The 21,170-nt window shown below is 36.1% G+C and overlaps 1 protein-coding gene across 1 annotated transcript; it reads right to left on the bottom strand.

The window, feature by feature from the left end:
* Positions 1–964: 964 nt before the first annotated feature.
* On the bottom strand, positions 965–18,370 carry LOC120623620 (G1/S-specific cyclin-D2-like). The gene is made up of 4 exons (XM_039889692.1): positions 17,869–18,370; positions 14,894–15,109; positions 11,837–11,993; positions 965–1,437 (listed from the first exon to the last, which is right to left on the bottom strand). Exons 1-4 carry the CDS (start codon positions 18,100–18,102, stop codon positions 1,154–1,156), a joined length of 891 nt encoding a protein of 296 aa, XP_039745626.1. The 5' UTR covers positions 18,103–18,370; the 3' UTR covers positions 965–1,153.
* Between the last annotated feature and the right edge of the window lie 2,800 nt (positions 18,371–21,170).

Raw genomic sequence — 21,170 nt, 5'->3', positions numbered from 1 at the left:
CAATTCTTCTAAGCTATATTCCAAGTTAGTACTGAGGAAAAGAAACATACTTCAGTAAATAAAGTTTTTTCTCCATCTTCCTGAGTCCTGACTCGCTTTATTGTACACCCAGGTGCGCGACAAAAAAACTATCGTAACAATGAAATCTATTCAAAACGATACACAGCAATTTCATCAAAACCGATGAGATCAATTGACTCCATATTTATGTAGGATGTGTGTATGTAGGTACCCAAAAACCTGGATAAGACGTCGGTGTTTTGCAGCAAGCGTGAGTGATTCAGAAAAGCAATTTTTTATTTTTTTATTTAAGTTTGATTTCATTCACTATATCTCATTCACTTATTTGTTCTTGTGTTTATGGAACAGTTTATAAAAAGCACCCTGTTTACTTATTAGAATATATAGGTATAAGTACAAGGACTGAAATACAAAAGGAACTACAATCAAGTCCAACTTGTTGAACGATAGTTTATCCATTCGAAGCTCAAGTCTGACACTTAGAGAGTAAGGAGGAATATAAGTGTTGTTGACTTTGATAGTTTCATAGCGCGTTTAAAACATAATTAAATAAGGATGCGTGAATAAACTTTTTAAATATCGCCTAAGTATAATTTTGCAAGTTAAACAGGACCTACAAAACCAAGTTGTCTAAAAACTAATAGATGCTTTGCCAATCGTTCATAAGTTATTTTTTTCAGTAGGTCAGTCATAAATCACTGATGTGTTATTATCTTTTTAAATAAATATATTACGACAACACACACATCGCCATCTAGTCCCAAAGTAATAACTGCTGAAACTGATGAATATTTTTATGAATTGTATACATAAATACTTATAATACATATAAACACCCAGACACTGAAAACCATTCATGTTCATCACACAAACATTTTCCAGTTGTGGGAATCGAACCCACGGCCTGGGACTCAGAAAGCAGGGTCGCTGCCCACTGCGCCAATCGGCCGTCAAAATCTGCCATCTTCAAACGACTCTGGACCATTATCATTTCTTACGCGGACTTTCAACGACGATATAGCTGATCATATTGATTTTAAAATTCTAGAATCCTGATCGCTCTTGATACAAAACACCGACGGAGAATATGTAATTTAGAATTTTACTATATTCTTAGTATAATTAGAAAATATTAAAAGCGTACATCTTGAACGTCTGTGGGAGTGTCCGGAAGCTGCGTTTGTTCTGGGGTGCTTTGTTTCACGGGTTGGACGTGTCTGGCTCTAGGTTCTTGCGGTTGTGTTTCCCTGGCAAGCACTCGCTCGACGTGCCGGGCTACAAGTTCAGCGGCCGCGGCGGGCGTCCGCGTGAGGGTGCATAGATCGTTTATGGTCATGCGCACACGCAACCCTCTTGCTGCTGCCGTTATACACGCCACGGCGATCAGCGATGGAGGCACCAACAGGAACTCCGTTTCTGTTAACAAGAGAATGTTCAGGTCATTAAACTTTCCAATAACATGTGTGTAAAGCGGACAATAAAAATAAATTAAAAGTTTAAACAAGTTGCAAAACAAGAAATTTATCAAGTAGTCTTCTGACGCATTAGAAAATAATAACTTAAAATAAAACTTAAGGCTATGTTTTATCCTAAGTACCCAATATTTTTTAATTGCAGGAGGTTTGTATGAACGCGAGAAAGCTATCTTTATTTCTCAAAAAGTCGGAAAATCTCGGTTTTAATTTTGCCTCTCTCTACCAACATACGGATAGACCGAAGTATTCATTGTGAAACTAGGAGACAGACACATGAAATTTCTGATTAAATTAATGTCGTGGATTTAATTTCTTACCACAAATTTCGTTATGTTAATTCAGACTTAAGTATTTCATATTTCAAGCTCCGCAGTAGTTTAAATATGGCGATACAAACAAGCTCGCAGGCGCAGGTAGAGCGCATCTGTTGCAGGATAATTAAGTAAACCGGACAGGTGGCACCGGGCCCGGCACCTTGCACCTCAGCGTCCTTGCAGCCACTCGTATCCACATCTTAACTTTACCGAAAGCTCACGCAATGAAACAGTAATCAAACTATCTGTATTATTATTATTATAAATGCGAGTGTTTATGGTTTGTTTATATTTAACAAAAAAAATAACACCTAGGCTTTTTTATTTCAAAAATATGCACGGTTTAGTTTATCTTCATGTTCAAATGGCTGAACAAATACTAACTTTTCACCCCGATATACCTACATAGATAATAATTTACGCCGATAACGTAGAACGCCGCCGATCTCGGGATAAATGTTGACAACGTCTAGATAGCGTCGCAAGGGATAGGACCCTTACTACTGAGGCCAGTTCGGGTCCTTTCCTCGCCTCGCACTTAGAAATAAGAAAATAAAAATATGTAGATATCGCAGCAATTTACACCATCAGTAAGTAACAAAGTAAGTCACAAGTAAGTTGAACTTTCGATAGTACGTACATGAGCGCTAAAGTTTAATGCTAAATTCGGTCGCCTTTAGGGGTCCACGTGAAAAAAAACCATCGCGTTACATTTTGCACAATGCGTAACGCTATTGTTGTTTGAGAATAAGGAAGGAAAAGTTGAACAGCTGCGAGATTTGTGCCTGGCGTCCCCGTCTGCATCTTTGTGCATTGCGTACGGGACAATAGACGTGGAATAATGGTAATTTACATCTTAAGTTCGCTAGCCAAGGGCGCAGCTGCAATTTCGCCAGGGCCAAGGCGAGCTTCTATTGTCAAGATTTATTGGAGACTGATATCGAGACTCCCAATGATACTCTTATCGAATGCCGTTATGTTATATGACAGTTTTACTAACGTTCATCGAATTGAAGACTTCTCGTTTATTTGTTTCTTTAAAGATAACGAGCTATGATACAATCGTTACAACCGCACTGCATCGGAAGCAGGGTAACAATTTCGAGTAATTGTTTGTATTTATTCTCTATGAGTTCATATTTAGCAGATAGTTTTTTTTATTTGATGAGAATTATATTTATCTTAGTTGTGGGAGAAACAAAACAATAAAGTATTAATAAATAACAAAAGTGGCACGCTCGCTTGAAAGCCTTCAAAACTTAGGAATTAATTTTCGTTTTAGTTCTGTTTAAACTTTTAAAATGAGGTATACGTTGTGCAACCTTTCACGCAAAAGAATTTATCTTTAGTTTAATACATACTTTCATTCTTATTTTGCCAGTATCATTTATATTTATAAAACCTACGCCTACCTCCTTAAGAAAAATCATAAAAAGTAAATAACGTCAGGCCTAATAAGCGCAACGACTTATTCCTCGTAGTACTGCATATGTACATAATATTTCTAACGGTGAAGGAGAGGTGATGAAGCGAAACAACTCAGAACGTTTAGTCGTAGGTAGTGTGTCCGTGTGGGCTGAGGGAAGTCAAGACGGCAGATGTGACGCCACCTGGCGCGACCCTTCCGTTTGCTGACTCCTTAGGTAACCGGAGGGTCACTGGCCGCCTACATACATCTAAGGCTCGACACATATTAGAATCCTTTTAATCGCAGATAGTTTACTTTCCAAAGATGAATAAAACCATAGAAATATTGTTAGTATGTCCTCATACTAACATTAACATTAATATGGGGCATACCTACTGGGCACAGGCCTCCTCTCTCATAACAGGAAAAAGGGAATTATAACTTAGGTCCTATAAAGCTTATTTTTTAGTAATTTCAAGTTATCCCTTCACTATAATCTCGCCTGGTGGGGCAACCTCTTAGGAGTATTGCAGTTACATTAAACCCACAACTCTAATCAAGTTTCTACGCAAAACCGTACTAGAATGCTAAATCAATATCATGTATAGTACCAGAATGGACACTAATTACGGCCGAAGTCCTATTCATTAGTACCAAATGTTATGATTTAAATAGAATGATGGCTTAAGGTGCTATGTTAACAGCCTCCAAGGTTAGGCTATCAACAAAACTAATTTCTTAACTTAGTCGAGAATTATATGCTTATTTATAAAGTAAGCATATCATGAGCCATGAGAAATGCTAACCTTAAAAAGGAAGTTAATGTACATTAAGATCTAGAAATGCGGAGCCGTAAGCCATTACCTATTGTCAAAACTGATGCTGAGCTTTCTTGTTTTCGCACTAGTAGGTATTTTGAAGAGAAATACAGACCTAAACAAAAATCTAATGATGTGTTTGCACCCTAGCTCTGCCTTCAAGCGTTCCTTTACGCTATTAATTATTAAAAAAAACAATATCGCAACACGCGAGTAGGTAACTCGTTATTTTAATTAGAAGAAAAAAAAAATGACTTACACGTTAAGGTCAAACTTGCGGGTAACTAATTAAATCAACCAGCAACGGTTTAAGGAAATGAAAATCTAAGTGGACGTAGCCCTTTACAGGTACCTACGTGTTTAAGTACGTTTTGTATGTATGTTTTGAAAAAAAATACACTTTTTAAAGCAATTCAGCACTATATAATATTATTTTTCAAAAGTATTTAAAGAATTTTTTTATGTATACCTACTATATATACACCATATTTTTTTTGTCTACTAGAAGTTTCCATATTCATCCAACTTTTTTTTTACAAGTCACACATGCCGTCTATCCCCAAAGCAAACGTTGCTTGTTTTATGGGTACTAAGATGACTGATGGATATTTAAATGAATAAGGTAATCGAACCCACAGCCTTGGACTCGAGAAAGCCGGGTTGCTGCTCACTGCGCCAATCGCAGCGACGACGCGACGTTTAAATTTTAAACTTTAATTATCCTGTACGTGTACACTTACTAGATAGTTCTTTATTTATATAACGTATTGATAGATGTAGGTAATATTATGTCATGGACAATATTACCCAGGAATGCTTTTATATTGATGTAGGTACTTAATAAGGATCATAACGCGTAGCCCGCATCTTGTAAAACAACGTTCAAAGAACTTATCTACTGATACCTAGGTAAATACCTATCGGGGAACTTATTTTAATCGAAAAGGACAACTGTAAAGGTTATGTAAAATAAACCCCGGCATGTCAAACGCGTGACAGTCGGCAGGTAGCTCATTAATGCACCAAAAACGTATGCTAGCATTATCAGACGTATCAGGTACGAACAATCTCTGGCGATCACCGGACCGGAGCGATCCGTTGTACGACAGGTTGGCCGTCAGTTGGGACCAACATCTGCCAGGCACGAGCCAAGGGGCTCATCGCCTAAGAATACACCCCCGTCTTACCCTATTCCTAATTACCCCAACCAATGTAATAAGCGTCGCTTTAACAGACCTTGGAACCGTTAAGTTCCGTTTGGAAAACCTGTCTTATTTCACCCTCATTGGGAATCCTTAGTTATACAAATAGATGCAAAAGTGCATGGGTTGCAAATAGTTAATGTCATTATCTAATTGTGGGGAACTAGATGTAATATAATACTGAATACGTCTAATGTCTAATGTCTATTTTAAAATATTTATCCAAGCTGGGGTTCTTGAAACGGTTGCTCGTAAAATCAGTTGGGTACATTTTATTACGATTTCATTGTGCTTATGAATGCCAATTAATGTGAGAAATGCGAAATATATGCGGAGCGCATTAGTAGCTATCTGGTATTTTTTTATTCGTACAAATTATACATATCCACAAGTGAAGTTAAATGAGCTTTTCGCTCATTTTACTTATGCTTTTGGAAACTCAACTGTTGTGCTTAGAAAAATAAATTACTGATTGTAAAAAGGTCGCCATTGCAACGCAATTTGCATGTTGCACAATATTTGTATTTGTTTTTGTGTGCAACAAAGTATTTCTTTTGATTGATATTCGCAAACAAAATTAAATTAAGTAATTAATACATAAATTTTGTGAAGATTTATTTTTACAGTAATAAAATAATTGATGGACCAAGCAGAAGGTCCACCTGGTGGAAAATATAAAACCAACGTCTATAAACAGCGCAACACTTCTTAGTACATGCAACAGGTCCTGCCAAAGGGCCGCCATGACTCTATGAACCATAAAAATATCAACAATAAAAAATGGGTATACCTCATGCGCCTAAATTCGTTAAAAGACATTATACCTTTCGTTTGCTTTCCCTTAAAGAGATATAAATACTGAGAAGATGCAGATATTTCTAGTAGAAACACATAAGCAACGAGCTTGTTCTAGGCGCTTAAACAGTAATTCTTCAGTATCGCGACATAGACTGTCAATAATGTCATAGAATGTAAACAAGCACTGGTGGCATTCAAGAAAAAAACAAACCGCATCACGGTAATTGAGTTTTTATACGTCGTCATGAATTCGGCAGAGTAGAAATTATAAAAACACGAGGTCAAAAAATAGAGCTTAAGTTAGGTGTATGCAGTGCCTTTACTCAAGTATTAAGTGCACGCCACAACACGTATATATTGGTACGTACTTTATAAAAGATCGGAAGTGACGACGGAAATATAGCTTGACATTCGTATATCACAGAGATTTGAGTCGCTAAGTATCAGGTTAGATAGCTAAGGGTCGGGTCGCCAGGTGCGTACTGAGACGGTCTTTGTCGGGGGCCCTTTGTCGCGGCGGTACAGGCCTGGGTATTTGGGCGACGACAATGGCCGCGGGACGTCTTCGCACATTGTCGCCGACTCAGCTGGCGCGGTCGCTCCCCTCAGTCGCCAACTCGTCTCATAAGTCACCACGACCGTGACACTGTTACTTACACCACTACAACAGTAACACGCAACGTTTGATTGCTATCTTTGAACGTTGAAGATATCTAACTTAAAAATCAACGCATGTATCTACCGTTATTTCTGCTATTTAGCGCTAGATAGGTTGTGGTAACATAATAAAGTTAGGTTCCTACATATTAACCTACATATGTACCTAGAGTAGCGGTGATAGCTTAATGGTTAGAGCCTCGGCCTACCTTTAATTGTGATCCTTTAACTTTTCGGAGTTATGAGCGTTTTTACTTGAAGGAATTTAAATCATCACTTGGTTTAACGGTGAAGGAAAACATCGTGAGGTAACCTTATGAGAGTTCTCCATAACGATCTCAAAGGTGTGTGAAGTCTACCAATCCGTACTTTGCCAGCGTGATGAGCTTCGGCCTAAATCCTCCTCATTTTAAGAGGACGCCCTTTATGGGGTCCTTAATATGTTTATTTTGAGGATGATTATATATATAACAAGCAATGAAAACGAAATATAAAAAGTTGATTTTTCTTTAATATAAATAAATATTTGAGAGGTTTCTTTGTTCGTTTGCAATTGTTTTATCAAGTTAATCTATATATATAAAAGAAAGTTGTGTTAGTTACACCATTTATAACTCAAGAACGGCTGGACCAATTTTTATGATATTTGATTTTTTGGATTTCTCTTAGACTGGAATAGGATAATAAGTATTAAAATATAACATTTATAAAAATAAAAAAAATTATCCGCGGTACGAAGTTCGCTGGGACAGCTAGTATACTATAAAGGTAGGATGGTCAGAAGCGTGCACTTCATAAAAGCGCTGAGTAAAGTCTGCTTTAAGTTTTTGACTGGTATTGTTATTGTTTCGAATCTACTAGGTACTTAGTTTAAAAATCTGGCTATTACAATAAAAGTTTTTTTTTATTTACTTAATTACTATTATAAATATTTAACACTCGTATTAATTACATGGGCGTACATCCAAAATAAACCCCGCCGAAAGATGAAGAAAACTCAGGGGTCAAGAAGTGTTATTAACCTGTTAACACCTAGGGTAATGCACGATCGGTTACCAGCAATTATGGGTACTTCCGGCACCCGACACCGGTGCACTGGACACGAGCCCTTAACATTTCCGCTCTTAATCTAATGTCAATCACCGTCACAGCGTAGTATGAAATATATATGAAAATATTTTTCACACTATCGTTTTGAAATATTTTTTCAGAAATTCAATAATAATTAATTTTGAAGGGAACTAGAAAATTTAGTGTAAAATTTACAATGATTCTCTAACGGTATCGGTTTTTACTCCATCCAAAGTCATTTTCTTGCACGATCAAAGGTTGTCTGGAATAAAATGCAGAGTAAAAATTTTGCATAACCACTTCACTGCAAAATCACTTGTCAATCTCTACTAACATTCATATTTTTTCAAATCATAATATTCTATTAAATTTGTTATTAAACTGGGAAAAATTATATTTTTTAATTAGCCGATCTATTTTAGACAATGTAAGGCAATGGAGGGTAACCAACTGCTAGTCATAAATAACTTTTATCGGGATGCGATGGACCATAGGGGCCGTACAGGGTTAAGTGTCATCACGATCCTTAAATTAATTTCTACGACCGAAATAATTATTCCTTTACTCTCATACCACTAATCTAGAGCTCGTATTCGTTATCTCCGACCGAAATAAAAACGCCACTCTGGGACACAATAATTGTTAAACTCGTTATTGTTTTAAAGCTTAGATCTGGGAGATGCCTGAGTGGAGGTCGGTATGAGATTACCGACCTCCACTATAAAAGTTATGCTAATTTAGACTCTATCCACATTCCTTCAAGTATAGGCACGCTATTTTTCACACAATGATAAAAGCACAAGCTATCATTATATTGACTTCAAAAATGATTCACCAACTTTTTTTTACAACAAAAACTTATAAGCTTGTATTATATTATTAGTACCTACGGTATCAAGCACATGGTTGAGTACCATAAATCAGATTGCTTCGAGATAACATAATCGCTTTAACGCATTAAATAGTAAGCTATACACTAACACGTCGCATATATTCTTGGGTTATCAAAGAAAGACATTAAATCTTATATCTTTAAACGAGCAATTCTTGAATATATATAATTGGAATCTTAGAATCGGCTCCAACGATTTTCATGAAATTCAGGGGGTTTCGGGGGCGATAAATCGATCTAGCTTGGATTCATTTTTAGAAAATGTCATTTTATTTGTGTTTTCCGGTAATAACCGATTTGGTGCAACGAAGTTGACGAGTCAGCTAGTGTATTTAAATATAACAAAGCCGAAGATTTTGTCTATGTGTTTGAACGTGCATAAAAAAAAAAAAACATGTCGTATTTAAATAAAAATGTTTTAGAAAGCCTAGATGGAAGGAAGGTTTAACATAAAATCACACTTCGACTCATTCTTAATGCGGATGCCAGTAAGATACGAAAAAAAGAGTATGTTACATCATAGGTAAAGGTAGTCAAACTAAACCTGTTAAATAAATAAAATAAATAAATAACAAACATACTACGACAGTACAAATATCGCCATCTAGCCCCAAAGTTAGCTTAGCTTGTGTTATTAGTCTTATGGGTCCTAAGGTGACGGATGAATATTTTTATGGAAAATTATAGAAATAAATACTTTTAACACCCGGACATTGAAAAACATTCATGTTCATCGCCCTAACAGTTTCAAGTTTTGGGAATCGAACCCACGGCCTAGGATTCAGAAAGCAGAAAGGATGCCTACTGCGCCAATCGGCCGACAGAGCTATTGCGGTGTATATCTAGGAAAACAGTCTTTGTTATAGACGACTTTTTTTTCTCTGACTACCTAACTACGAAATAATATTGTTACGTCCAATTTAAAGTCAGTTTAAACCAGAATTGTCAAGTGACGCAAGTACACTCTTTCTCCCTATCAATTATGTCACTTCTCTGTGCGTACAAAGAGGTACAAAGTTTTCTCTACATATAAGTAACCTAGATACATTTCGATACGGTTAGCTGTAAATTGTATTACATCGCAAGAAATACCGATAGGTGGGTACATGCTATAAAATTTTATAAACACAATTGCAATAATTTGTGTGTATTTTAACAAAGGGAGGTTTTTGGAAAGGGTCAGTTTGTGGGGTGGCGGCACAAGGTGTACGATAGATATCACAGCACTAGCGGCATGTGCGTTCCGATACATCGAACCCCCCTAAATGCTCGTGACCACTCCACTCCACTCCACTACACGCACTCTAATCGCATTATAACAATAAGAGGACCCATTTCGGTGGGTCTAATGACGCGCTGTAGCTCAAGTTTATATATACTCGTAGTTATACTAATTATTAAAAGAATAGTAGAAAGCTCTTTGCTCGTTTCCTGGTTACGTGAGCTCTATACCTACTAAATGTTATGAATTTGAAGAGGTTATATTTCTGTTAAAAGACTGCAAATTTCAGGAATAATAATATAAATTCCCGATTTGAAAATCAAAACCGCGTTTGCCCTTTTATTGGCCATATTTTTTTTATGATTAGCATAATTAAAACAACTTAACCAGTAAAAAACAATAAGACCATTTGTACCTTCCATTTATTTATCTTTTATTTATTTATTGCTATGGAACTTCGGAGCCAAGCGAATATCAATGTGCTTATCAACAATCCCTCACGTCTTCATACGATAATTAACTACTTATAGCTTTTTTTAAAGGCTCTTAAAATGTGTATTTATCAAGTTTTTGGTGGTAGGCCTCGACGTAAGTGTTGATCAATGCTATATAGACTTTTCAATGGATTTTTAAAACTTGTTTGCCGCAGCTTATCGACAGGCGCCATAACATAAAAGACAAAAGCTTTTTCAGAAGAGTGGGGGGGTCATAGAAACAAAGCACAAAATTATTGGCAAATCTCAAATATAAATTGTTCAATATTGTGTGTTCAGGTTACAATCGCATTTTGTCAGTCCCAATCGTAAACAGAAAGCCTTAATTTTTTTTTCTTAAGTGTCTTAATTTTGAAACAACACTTTCGGTAAACTCGGCCAGGCATTGATCATTAGTTTAAGTTATAAGACTTTAAATACATTTGAGCTAGTGTTTCTATAGTTATTTGATAGTATTTTTATCCAAGCCTTAACTAAGTACCGATAGATAGAGTAGGGAACTCAACTAATATTACAGACATGAAATTACTGATTATACAAAATTTGCATTAAGTCAAGGAAGGCCAAAGTCTATACGACCCGCATGTTACAACAACGTAGACATACCTACATTCCCAAAATATAGATACATACTGCGGCTGGGTGTACGGAAAAAATTATGTATAATGAGTTAATAAATAAATAAAACAAATAATACAAATAGTTAGCTAGTAGTTCGTAATGACTGAGGGAATATAACATTGATCGGCCGCAGCGTCCTCAGTTCTACTAACACTATGTACTGCAGTCACCAAGCGTGGTGATAATGGGCAAACCATCCTATTGGGAGAAGCATCAGCAATGGAATTTCATGTACTATTGACACTGATGATGATAAATGATGTGAACACTTTACGTCCAGTATACACCAGCTAAACTATTTTAAATTAAATAACTAAATATGGTACTTTTTAGTCATCTTATACAGCCGAATTAACTTCCTTTATTTTAGAAGTTTATGTTTATTACTTATATAAATTATTGATCAGTCATCCTAGAACCCATAACACAAGCTACGCTGCTGGTTGGCGATGTGTGTATTGTCTTAATATATTTATTACTATTATATTTTTTTTAATTGGAAAAGATTCATGCTTACTTACAAATAAATGATTTAAAAGTTACGTTTTGAACATGTACCTAATTTTATATACACATATATGTGGGCATACAAAGTACAGCATATCATTGCCTTTTTTTCTGGAAAAGAAGGCCATAAAGCGTTTAGGCAGCGGACGTTAGGTATGCAGCGCTATAGTTTATTCGTTGAATGTTTGTGATACTTTATTGTAAGGTCTATCATTCATCTCAACTCTTTTTATTGTGGGAGGAGACCCATGCACTGTAGTGGGCCGGTAATGGGTTGATATGATGATGGTTTAGCTACAATGAGAGTATGTATAGGGATTCATTAATTATTCTTACCTGTGTAACAAACTGAAGTGAGTGTGAGGGCATGTGTTCGTACGAGAGTATTAGAGCGGCCCCAGGGCACTCGCGCCAGAAGAGGCTCCACAAAATCGAAGGCTGTCGCAATTGAGAGCTGCCAGTTCAGTCGCTGGAGCAGCATCACTTCCCATTGCTGAAACAAATAATCAGAAATATTATACTGGCCGATGCTTTATCTCTACTCTCTCTACGTTTATATGTATTTCAAAACAAAGACTTAAAAGCATTTTTATTTTCCTTATTATATTAAGTTTTTTTTTTTATTAAGTTATTATTTTTGTATTAAGTTTATTTTTGGCTTTTTAGTTGCATATTTTACGATTCGTATACAATATAATCAAAAACCGATGTAACATACATTTTAATTACGTATACTTGTACCTCCAGCATTTTCGATTAAAGCGATCCGCTATCAGAACCCAGCTTATTATTCCAACATTTATTGCAGAAATATTCTAAGTATAGCCGTAGTATATAACTTTATCATAGCAAAAAATACCATACCTAGGTCATATATGTTTGATTGCCTTGCTTATAAAATTGCCAAGGTAAAGAAGTCAAGTGTGGCCCATCGCTCTTTTCACTTTCATTTTCATATTCAAACATTGCTTTAATTTTAAAACTAAAATAATTACAGTACTGCCCAAAGAAATGTATAACAGAGACAAAGACGTTTACGTAGTACAAGTATTTACAGCTGAATCGTAACCGTCATACACGACGGCTCAGGCGGAAACCGCAAAAAAATAGCGAATCATATTACAATTACCGTAAAAGAAAAGGGCAAAACAGGGAAGTCTAGGGACTTTTCAAAGGGAAGCTTTAGTTTGGAATAACAGGGGTGAGTACATGTAAGTAATTATCTGTTCTCAAGAAGAAAAACCGAGGTTTTACGTGCATTCCCACGCTCCTAAAATTTGGACCAGAAGAAGAGCAATAGTTTAAATACATTGTCAAAAATATGATTATCTAGCTTAATGGAAAAAAGACCAATTTATTTCCATCGATGCCAAATGTTAGCGTTCTTTATCGTACACACTTATCGCACCAAAGTATGGGAATGCACTCCTCCATGCCTTTCGGCCTCATTATCATACGCATTGTAGACTTATCAGGATCATCGCCCGAATTAATTGCAAGGAAGTGTACGCTACGAGTACTATGCCATACGGTACCTCTGCGTTATAAAAGAACGATGAGCGCTTTCTCACGGTCATGGTTCATAATTAAGGCATAAGTAGGTATACATTTTACCAAATGTCAGGACAAATTATCATACGAATAGCTAACCTTATGTTTTGTGTGGGAAGCGAATTTGAGTTATCTTACAGAAAGATGGACGAGGAGACCCCACTCATCACGCCGTTTAAAGACCTTTTTAGGTAAACTCATACGGCATATTCTCCATTTAGGTACTAAAATTTAATTACTTGTTTACAAGAACAAACCAAGGCGTTTGTCTTCGCACATAGTGGTGTAAAAATGTCCGTCGTACATGCAAGTACAAGACTCTTAAGACTCTTAATACATAATACATACTCTCAACGCAATTTGTACTTGATAAAATAGATTGGTTTTAGTGACCTATTTCAATGCAAGGATATTATAGAAAAACATTATGTTGGCGAGGGTGACAGTGCGTGTGAATAATGTGACAAGTCAAACTCACGGGTACTACGAAACTAATTGAACGAATCACACCTGCCTACCTGCTCACACAATATTACAATTAATGACAATAATATTCATAATGACCCTTTGTGTGAATTTTCATAAAACAATAGTGATAGTCTGTAGGTACTATTTTTTATTCCATTACAGGTTAACCCTTAACTGCGATCTCACCTGATATAATAACTCCAACACCCATATGGTTTCTACAGAGCATCGTACTAGAACCCCAAATCGGTTGGCGGCATGTCGTTGTCAGTAGAACAGACCATAGAAAAATCTAAGTTATAATTTTCCAAAATTGCCCCCGCCGGCAATCAAATCCAGGACGTCCAACTCATAAGAACACAGCGCTCACAATTGAACCATGGAGATTGTCATAAAAACTGACCACTGAGGTTATGAATGAACTACATATCAAATACTTTGAATATAAAAAGAAAGAAACTTATCAGCGTATCATAACACTTCTTATCATCACACCCACAAGTATGTCGCTACCCACATATCCGTCGGAAGTAAAGACTAATGCTATACTTGGTCACACATCGTACCTACGTACACGTAAGGAAGGCGGTATTAGTGTAGGTATTCTTCGCCCCATGAGTTTGTCCGTCGAGGAAGAAATAATTACCGGAAACCCACAAGCAGTACTTTAAGGAAACAGGCAATATAATGTTGTCCCTTGGGGCGAAGGAATGACATTTGACTCGGCTAATCGAGTTCATTCACGGCACAATCAAAACAATGCACTCCGTCTTGCGGTTGTCGCAGGATGTAAGGTGTATTGCTTTGCGACACGTTGCCTTATAATATAAACTGATCTATTTAAAATTATATCCTTCCTTCACCATAACTGTTTATACGTGCAGAGAATAATTTATTTTCGTCCATTCTTCAAAATTGATATCCATGGACATGACACTATTTGTTGAAAAGTAGGTGCGTGTACGCTTATGTATATACCCACTTATTATATTAAGCTAAAGAATTGTTAGAGCACCCCAGTCAAGTTACGTTAGCGTTTAATAAAAAGGTTTTTAAGTTAGCAATGTTTTATATATATATATACCTATATACTAATCGGCAACAAATCTCCATTATAAGTAGATTAATTTTTATTATTTCTTATAGCATCAGCATAGCATTGATCAAGGTATTTCAATCTCAAAAGAGAAAAAAATATTGCCTATGCATCAGTGAACTTTTAATTTAAAAAGTATCAATACTTACTACCACCATTGGCAAGACTTTAAATAAGATCTATTGTAATCGCACTCTGATGTAGAGATATTAAAATGCTAAAAATAAGAATAATATAAGTAGTGTAGGGAACAAAAAAAAGAGTTCATTATAACTTACCCTGACTTCATGTGGAAATACGGAGTTGTCAGTATAAGCGCAGAGCAGATCTACAGAAAGTGGATGACATTGACGAAACTTGGACGCTAGAAGAAGCGCCGTGACTGCAAGCAACTGCAGCTGTTGTCGCGAAATCGCACGCTGCGCCAGAAACCTGTCCATGTAGCTTACGGCCAGAGGATACACCTGCTCCTCGCACTGTTGCTCCTCGCATACCTGATAATGATAATGAATATGTTTATTTCAATCAAATCCAGTTGGAGCAAAATGCATCAATATAAACAATGAGACGAAAAAAATCTGTACAGTGTGAATTTACACTAATTTGGCTGGCTGGAAAAGACCGCCATGTGTGTGATAATGCCACCAAATTGTACCTTTCCAATCTTGTATAGGTTTTGAGTAACGATTAAAATACGAGATAACTAGACAAATCTGTTGTGGAAGAAATCGCTATGTAGCGATTAGGTTACCAAATTATACCTTTATAAATTCTTACTTCTTTCCGACTTTTTCTTATTTACGGTACCAACCATACTAACCAAAGAATTATTGCAAAGATTATCAATTGTAGGTACATTCTGTGGTCAGCGCCTTTTGAGGATGTTACGGTATCTTAGATAAACGTGTGTAGTTAGCGTAGGAACTTTGGAGGATCAGTATGGTATAGTGAATAATGCTTAACCTTCATCGGTTATCATGGAGTTCACTAAATTAACGCCTGCTTTTATCCAATACGAAAGCATAACGACTGAATCCAAAAATTGGAATTGAATGTTAATCGGGTTACGGTGTTGTAAAAAAAATTGCCTACTCGTTGTTACTCACGTGCTTAAAAAATAGTAGTTACAGGTAGGCGTTCAACTAGTTACTTTCTAAATACACGATTACTGGTAGTCTAGACAATTCGAAGACAGACGTGAAGGTGAACAAGTTTGCATTCCCTTGAAACGATAGATTTACCAATATTGAAATCGCTAAGTAGGTATAGGTAGTTATTATATAAACCAACATATGTAAAATAAAAAAGTAAAAAAGAAAAGTTTTCTTTAAAAACAAAGTTTCCAAAGCGCAGTTTTTTCTACAAATGGTCTTAGACAAGTTAGCATAACTAAAGAAAAAAGTTAAAACAACCTCCCATAAAAACCTTTCATTGGAAGGACAGCCGTTGAATATTAAGCTAAGTCGTTTTTTGCAATCCTAGTTACGCTGCGTTACAAAGATTCCGTTGCTCATTGAACTTGAACAGAGCCCTCGTGATAAAAACTACTGTAAAAAAGTTTCCGTTCGCATCAGACGATTGTAAGGGTTCGTACAGGCTACCTACCTAGATTTACACACGTGCATCACGTGGATTATGCTTGTGTTCATTTTTATACAAAATTAATTTTCGCCCACTAGCATTTTCTTCAGTAGCGGTTTAGAATTCATAATAACTAGGTAGGTATTACCCATTTATGATCATTTAAATTTTCTACAGTTTGTTTTTTTATAAACTTTATGAAATATACATATAACACAAAATTTATTAATAATATACCATTAGGTATAGTAATGTCAAAAATATTGCAAAAAAAACCTTGAATAAGTACCATGAAGGCATACCTAGTATCTAACACAAAATGAAATTTCATCAAACTCATCTTAAACACCACTTAGGATTATATAAAGCTAGTTTTGATGTATAGCAAAAAGAAGTACCTACCTAAAGTAGGTTCTTCTTAAGGCCTGAGGAATACTTGGACTTATTTACAATTCTTAATTAGTTAGGTAGTAGGTACCTACATCCGTGCCTAGTGTTTTAAATTATGATCTACCTAATCTTAATGTTTAGTACGTAATCCTAACTAATAATATTATATCCTAAGTAATATTATAAATGCGAAAGTGTGTTTGTTTGTCCTTCTTTTACGTCCTGACTTAGCATAGAGTTAGTTAAAAGGATGGAAAGTAGGTAGCATAGGATACATTTTATCCCAAGAAAACAAATGGTTTCGACGGAATTTGCAAAAGAAACCTTAATAAATGTAAACGAAGAACACGACAATAGTACCTACTAATATTAAGTATACCTAAATGCGAAAGTTTGTAAGGATGGATGGATGCGGGTGGATGTTTCTTCTTTTACACAAAAACCTACATAGTAACCAATTTGACTGAAATTTAGAATGGAGATAGATTATACCTTGGATTTACACATAGGCTGCTTTTTATCCGGCGAAAATGTACGGTTCCCGCAGGATTCATGAAAAACCAATAAACCGCGTAGGTACAAAGCCGCGGGCTGATACTAAATATAAATTATTATTCGTAAACTAGGTATTCTTATGACACTCATGCGCAAATCACAAATAAATAAACCCTTCTGCGAAGTTTGACAATCAGCTACCTACGTCAGTACTTTTTTAAGTCACTAAGTTACCTATAATGGTTTAATAGTTTGCTTAGGCACCTATACAGAAAAATGCTAAAATAGTCCACAAACTGGTCTACTAAATTAATTACAGCATACACGGAATTGAAGCCAATAACTAATCTTACCAGAAACTTTATCTATTCCTAAGCACAGTTGGAGGTAGACAAAAAAATATCAAGTTCCTTTCAATATCTTTATAGGTATTTAACTTTAAGTACGTACAAGTTTTAATTGAGGTATGTATACGAAAATAGGTCGCCAATTAAATGTAAATATAATATTATATAATGGCAGGCATCATAATTATGCTTAAATAGGAGAGTTTAAAATCAAGATCAGCTTGAAACTTCAAGATCTATAATGAAAGCATACACTCACCCACAAATTTAAGGTCATTCACTTCAACTTTAATCAGCTGTTGTCGGAAGTTAGAGGCATTGGTTAAGTTTTAATATACAAAACTTGTATCTTTATAAGTAGAATAGATATTTTTACTTCATAAAAACAGATTGAAGAAAGTACCTACCCATATCTAAATACGCATTTAAGTTTTACCTACCTCCAGCATCCAAGTAGTGACAACTTTTCTCATAAAAGGTTGTATATCAATTTGTACATGTTGAAAATAATCTGTGTGTAAAGCATGGACTCTTTCTAGGGTTAGGAGGTTCAGCAGCAGCCTAGGATCCCGGTCCAAAGCTCGGTCAGGTCCAGCTACACACATATCCATTCTTCCACTACTATTGCTGTTGTGTCCAGAATTTTGTAGATTTTCCCCACAAGACAAATCCATTTTAATCACAACTTATCACTTTTAAACACTACAATGTCCTATTATATATGTGAGTCCAAAACTAGTTCATAGGTATCACGAAGTTTGCACAATGTTTTTGTTTACGTGTTGTTCACAAGCGCTTCACCGGTCACACAGCCGCCCGACTAGCGGCCACCAGACAAGTGTGTGTTGACTTGACTGACGGGCATGTATAGGAACGCGCGTGTACTGAGCCTTGTCGAAGCCCTGCTAAGGGCGAGTCCCCACTCCTCGGGTTGCTTTCGCTTCAACCTTTTGTGAGTTTTTTGCACGTAAAACCATTTGATAAAAGATTAGGGTTCCGTAACAGACAACATTTATATTTAATTTTTAATATAGATGTTTAAGCCTGGCTTCTACCGACGAAGGCTAAATGGTAATACTGACTGAAATGTTACTTACTATTATTAAGCTGCCTACGTTCTACTATTGTAGCATTTACCCGCGACAAAATCCGTGCAGAATTTATGTTTTCCGGCTTCTTGCGGTATAATCACAGGGTATAATATAGGTAACCTAGCATATACAGGTATGCAACTATGCCTAATGGGGATACCTGACCTATCGTTCAAATAATAATAATTATTATAAAAGTACTTCACCATCATCACCGTGTTTCATAAAAAAGTGGCACTTATGCCTCAAATTATAATAATTAATACTACGGGCTAAATCTTTCTCGTGTCTAGTTACCATTTACCACCCTACCGTCAAAGAAGTGCCGCTAAGCGATAACTGAAAAGAAGTATAAATGCCATAGCCCTAAATAAATACAGTAGGTACCTAATAGCCTGCAATCTTAGATTGCATCATCACTTACTGTCAGGTGAGATTGCAAGGGCAACTTGTAATGGAATCTTATATCTTGTACTAATAAAGAGTTTGTTTGTTTGTTTACTCGAAAGCGATGTTCTCAGGAACAACTGGTCCGATTCGAAAAACTATTATAGTGTTGCACAACCCATTTATCGAGGAAGACTATAGCTTATGTATCATCTAGGCCAAGAACATAAATCTAAAGGTGCATAGCAACACTGAAAATGTTTCAAAATCAGGATTTTTTTCCTTTTGAGAGCTTCCGCTGCGTGCGCTGCGTAAACCGTTAAAGTTTCGATAAAATCATCGTGACAAAGTTGATCCCCTTTAAAAGTTCTAAAAAAAGTCCGCGCCAGCATGTCTATCTTTTAAGGTGGACTTTACGCGGACGAAGTCGCGTTTTTTTTTTTTTTTAAATGTTGGTTTATAATTAAGTGGTTATCTACCTAGGTGACGAAATATGAAGTTTTAATAAACGGTCACAGGCGCGGGTGTTTTTACCAACGGAACCCTAAAAATGAAGAATAGCCATGAAAATGCAGTACTATATATAGTTTACAGGATAGATAAAAATTTGGGGCTTGTCTAAGTATGGATCAAGTTTAACAGGTATTATTTTATTTTATTCAAATAAAAATGCCGTAGAGCGCTCTTACAAAAATTTTAATCTTTACAGCCATTAAAATAATAACAATAAAAAATGGAACATTACAATAAATTGAGAGGTGTTTATTCAGAGGGCGCACGAATGCACGCGCCGGAGGAGGGCTGAGGCCAGCAGCTGCGAGTGCCCGTACCGGGTGCGCGCGAGCCGGTTGACATTTTATTACTCAAATCCCAACACACCTGATCTCTCAAACTAGTCATTATAATTCTCCACGCAGATTTCCATAGAATCAGAACAAGCAAACGTGTGCCCCAAATAATGGCCCCAACAAAACGTGTGCTGTTTCGAATCTAATTACAATTATTCATGAATATTATATAACAGCTTAGACACAACCGGACGATTTTACTTTACTCCTGCGGCTTACGATCCTTGAATTGACTATTGTAGTAGGGAATATATAAACTGATCGCTTTCCATTCGGTAAAATACACCATAGTTATAAATCCGGCCACACCAAATGTAACGACAGAGCCGGTGAACGCCGAAAACTGTTCCAATTGCTTTTTGCCAATACGCCCTAAACTCATATTTTTTTTATTTTTACGAGTTTACAATTATAGGAAACTACAAAGCTTATATATATATAAGATATGGAATAGCTATACTATATTTCAATCAGTAAAGCTGAGCACCGATTGCTAAACTGAAATAATTTCTACATTGGAGCCACATTGATTATTTGGTAATTACTATGTAAACAGTATACCTTATGGTTATATCATAAATATGACATACAAAATGAAAGATAATGAATGAACTAATGACAGAAAAAATATCCTAGATAATTGATATTATCCTCTTTACAGAGGTTACAATTTGCCTAAAGAGGTCAGTGGTAAAGAGGTGGCAACGATCCAAAATGTAGGTTAGCCTACCTACCCACTAGGCTAGCTCCGAACTGCAATGTTGCTATAAAAAAAATTGTAACAGTATTTTTATAACAATTGACTTATTGATACATCATCATCATAATCTCACCTGGACATAGACTTTTATAACCACTCGCGACGGTTTAGTGCCGCTTGTATCAGACTCCCTGCGCCTCGTTTTATGTCGTCTGTCATCATAATACCACCTATATACAATATAACATTTAAAGAAAATTAAAACTATGGACACTTCCGAAAATTTATTTATTAGTAAAAATTAAGTCTTCGGTTTCATAAGCCACCCGGACGAGTGCTCCTCAGTGCACTATCTCGGAAGCAATCATCGTAGGACCCTTCCATCATTCAAATCGTTTCCTAAGGTCAGGTTCGATCTAAGGGCGCCTCACGTTGTTTCTTCAATCCTCACACAAGGGCCCACCCTCCTGGTAGAGCATTCTCAAGCTCGCAACCTCATCTAGATACGCTGCGAAAAGCCCTCCGGTTACCAGTAAAGGACGGTCCGAAGAAAATTTTAACATACATTTTATCATCCACCTACCGTCGAATAAACAACGTTGCCTCCAAAACATATCGATCCTTTCGAAATTAGCGTAACCGACAAATTTAATCTTTTTGAATCAATTTTATTTCTCGGTTCTAATCTTTAAACCTTCTAATTTTTGATATACTTT

Source organism: Pararge aegeria, chromosome 5 (assembly GCF_905163445.1).
Source record: "Pararge aegeria chromosome 5, ilParAegt1.1, whole genome shotgun sequence".
Taxonomy (NCBI): Eukaryota; Metazoa; Arthropoda; class Insecta; order Lepidoptera; family Nymphalidae; genus Pararge; species Pararge aegeria.
The sequence above is the reverse complement of the archived record's forward strand: the minus strand, read 5'-3'. Positions and strand labels throughout refer to the sequence as shown.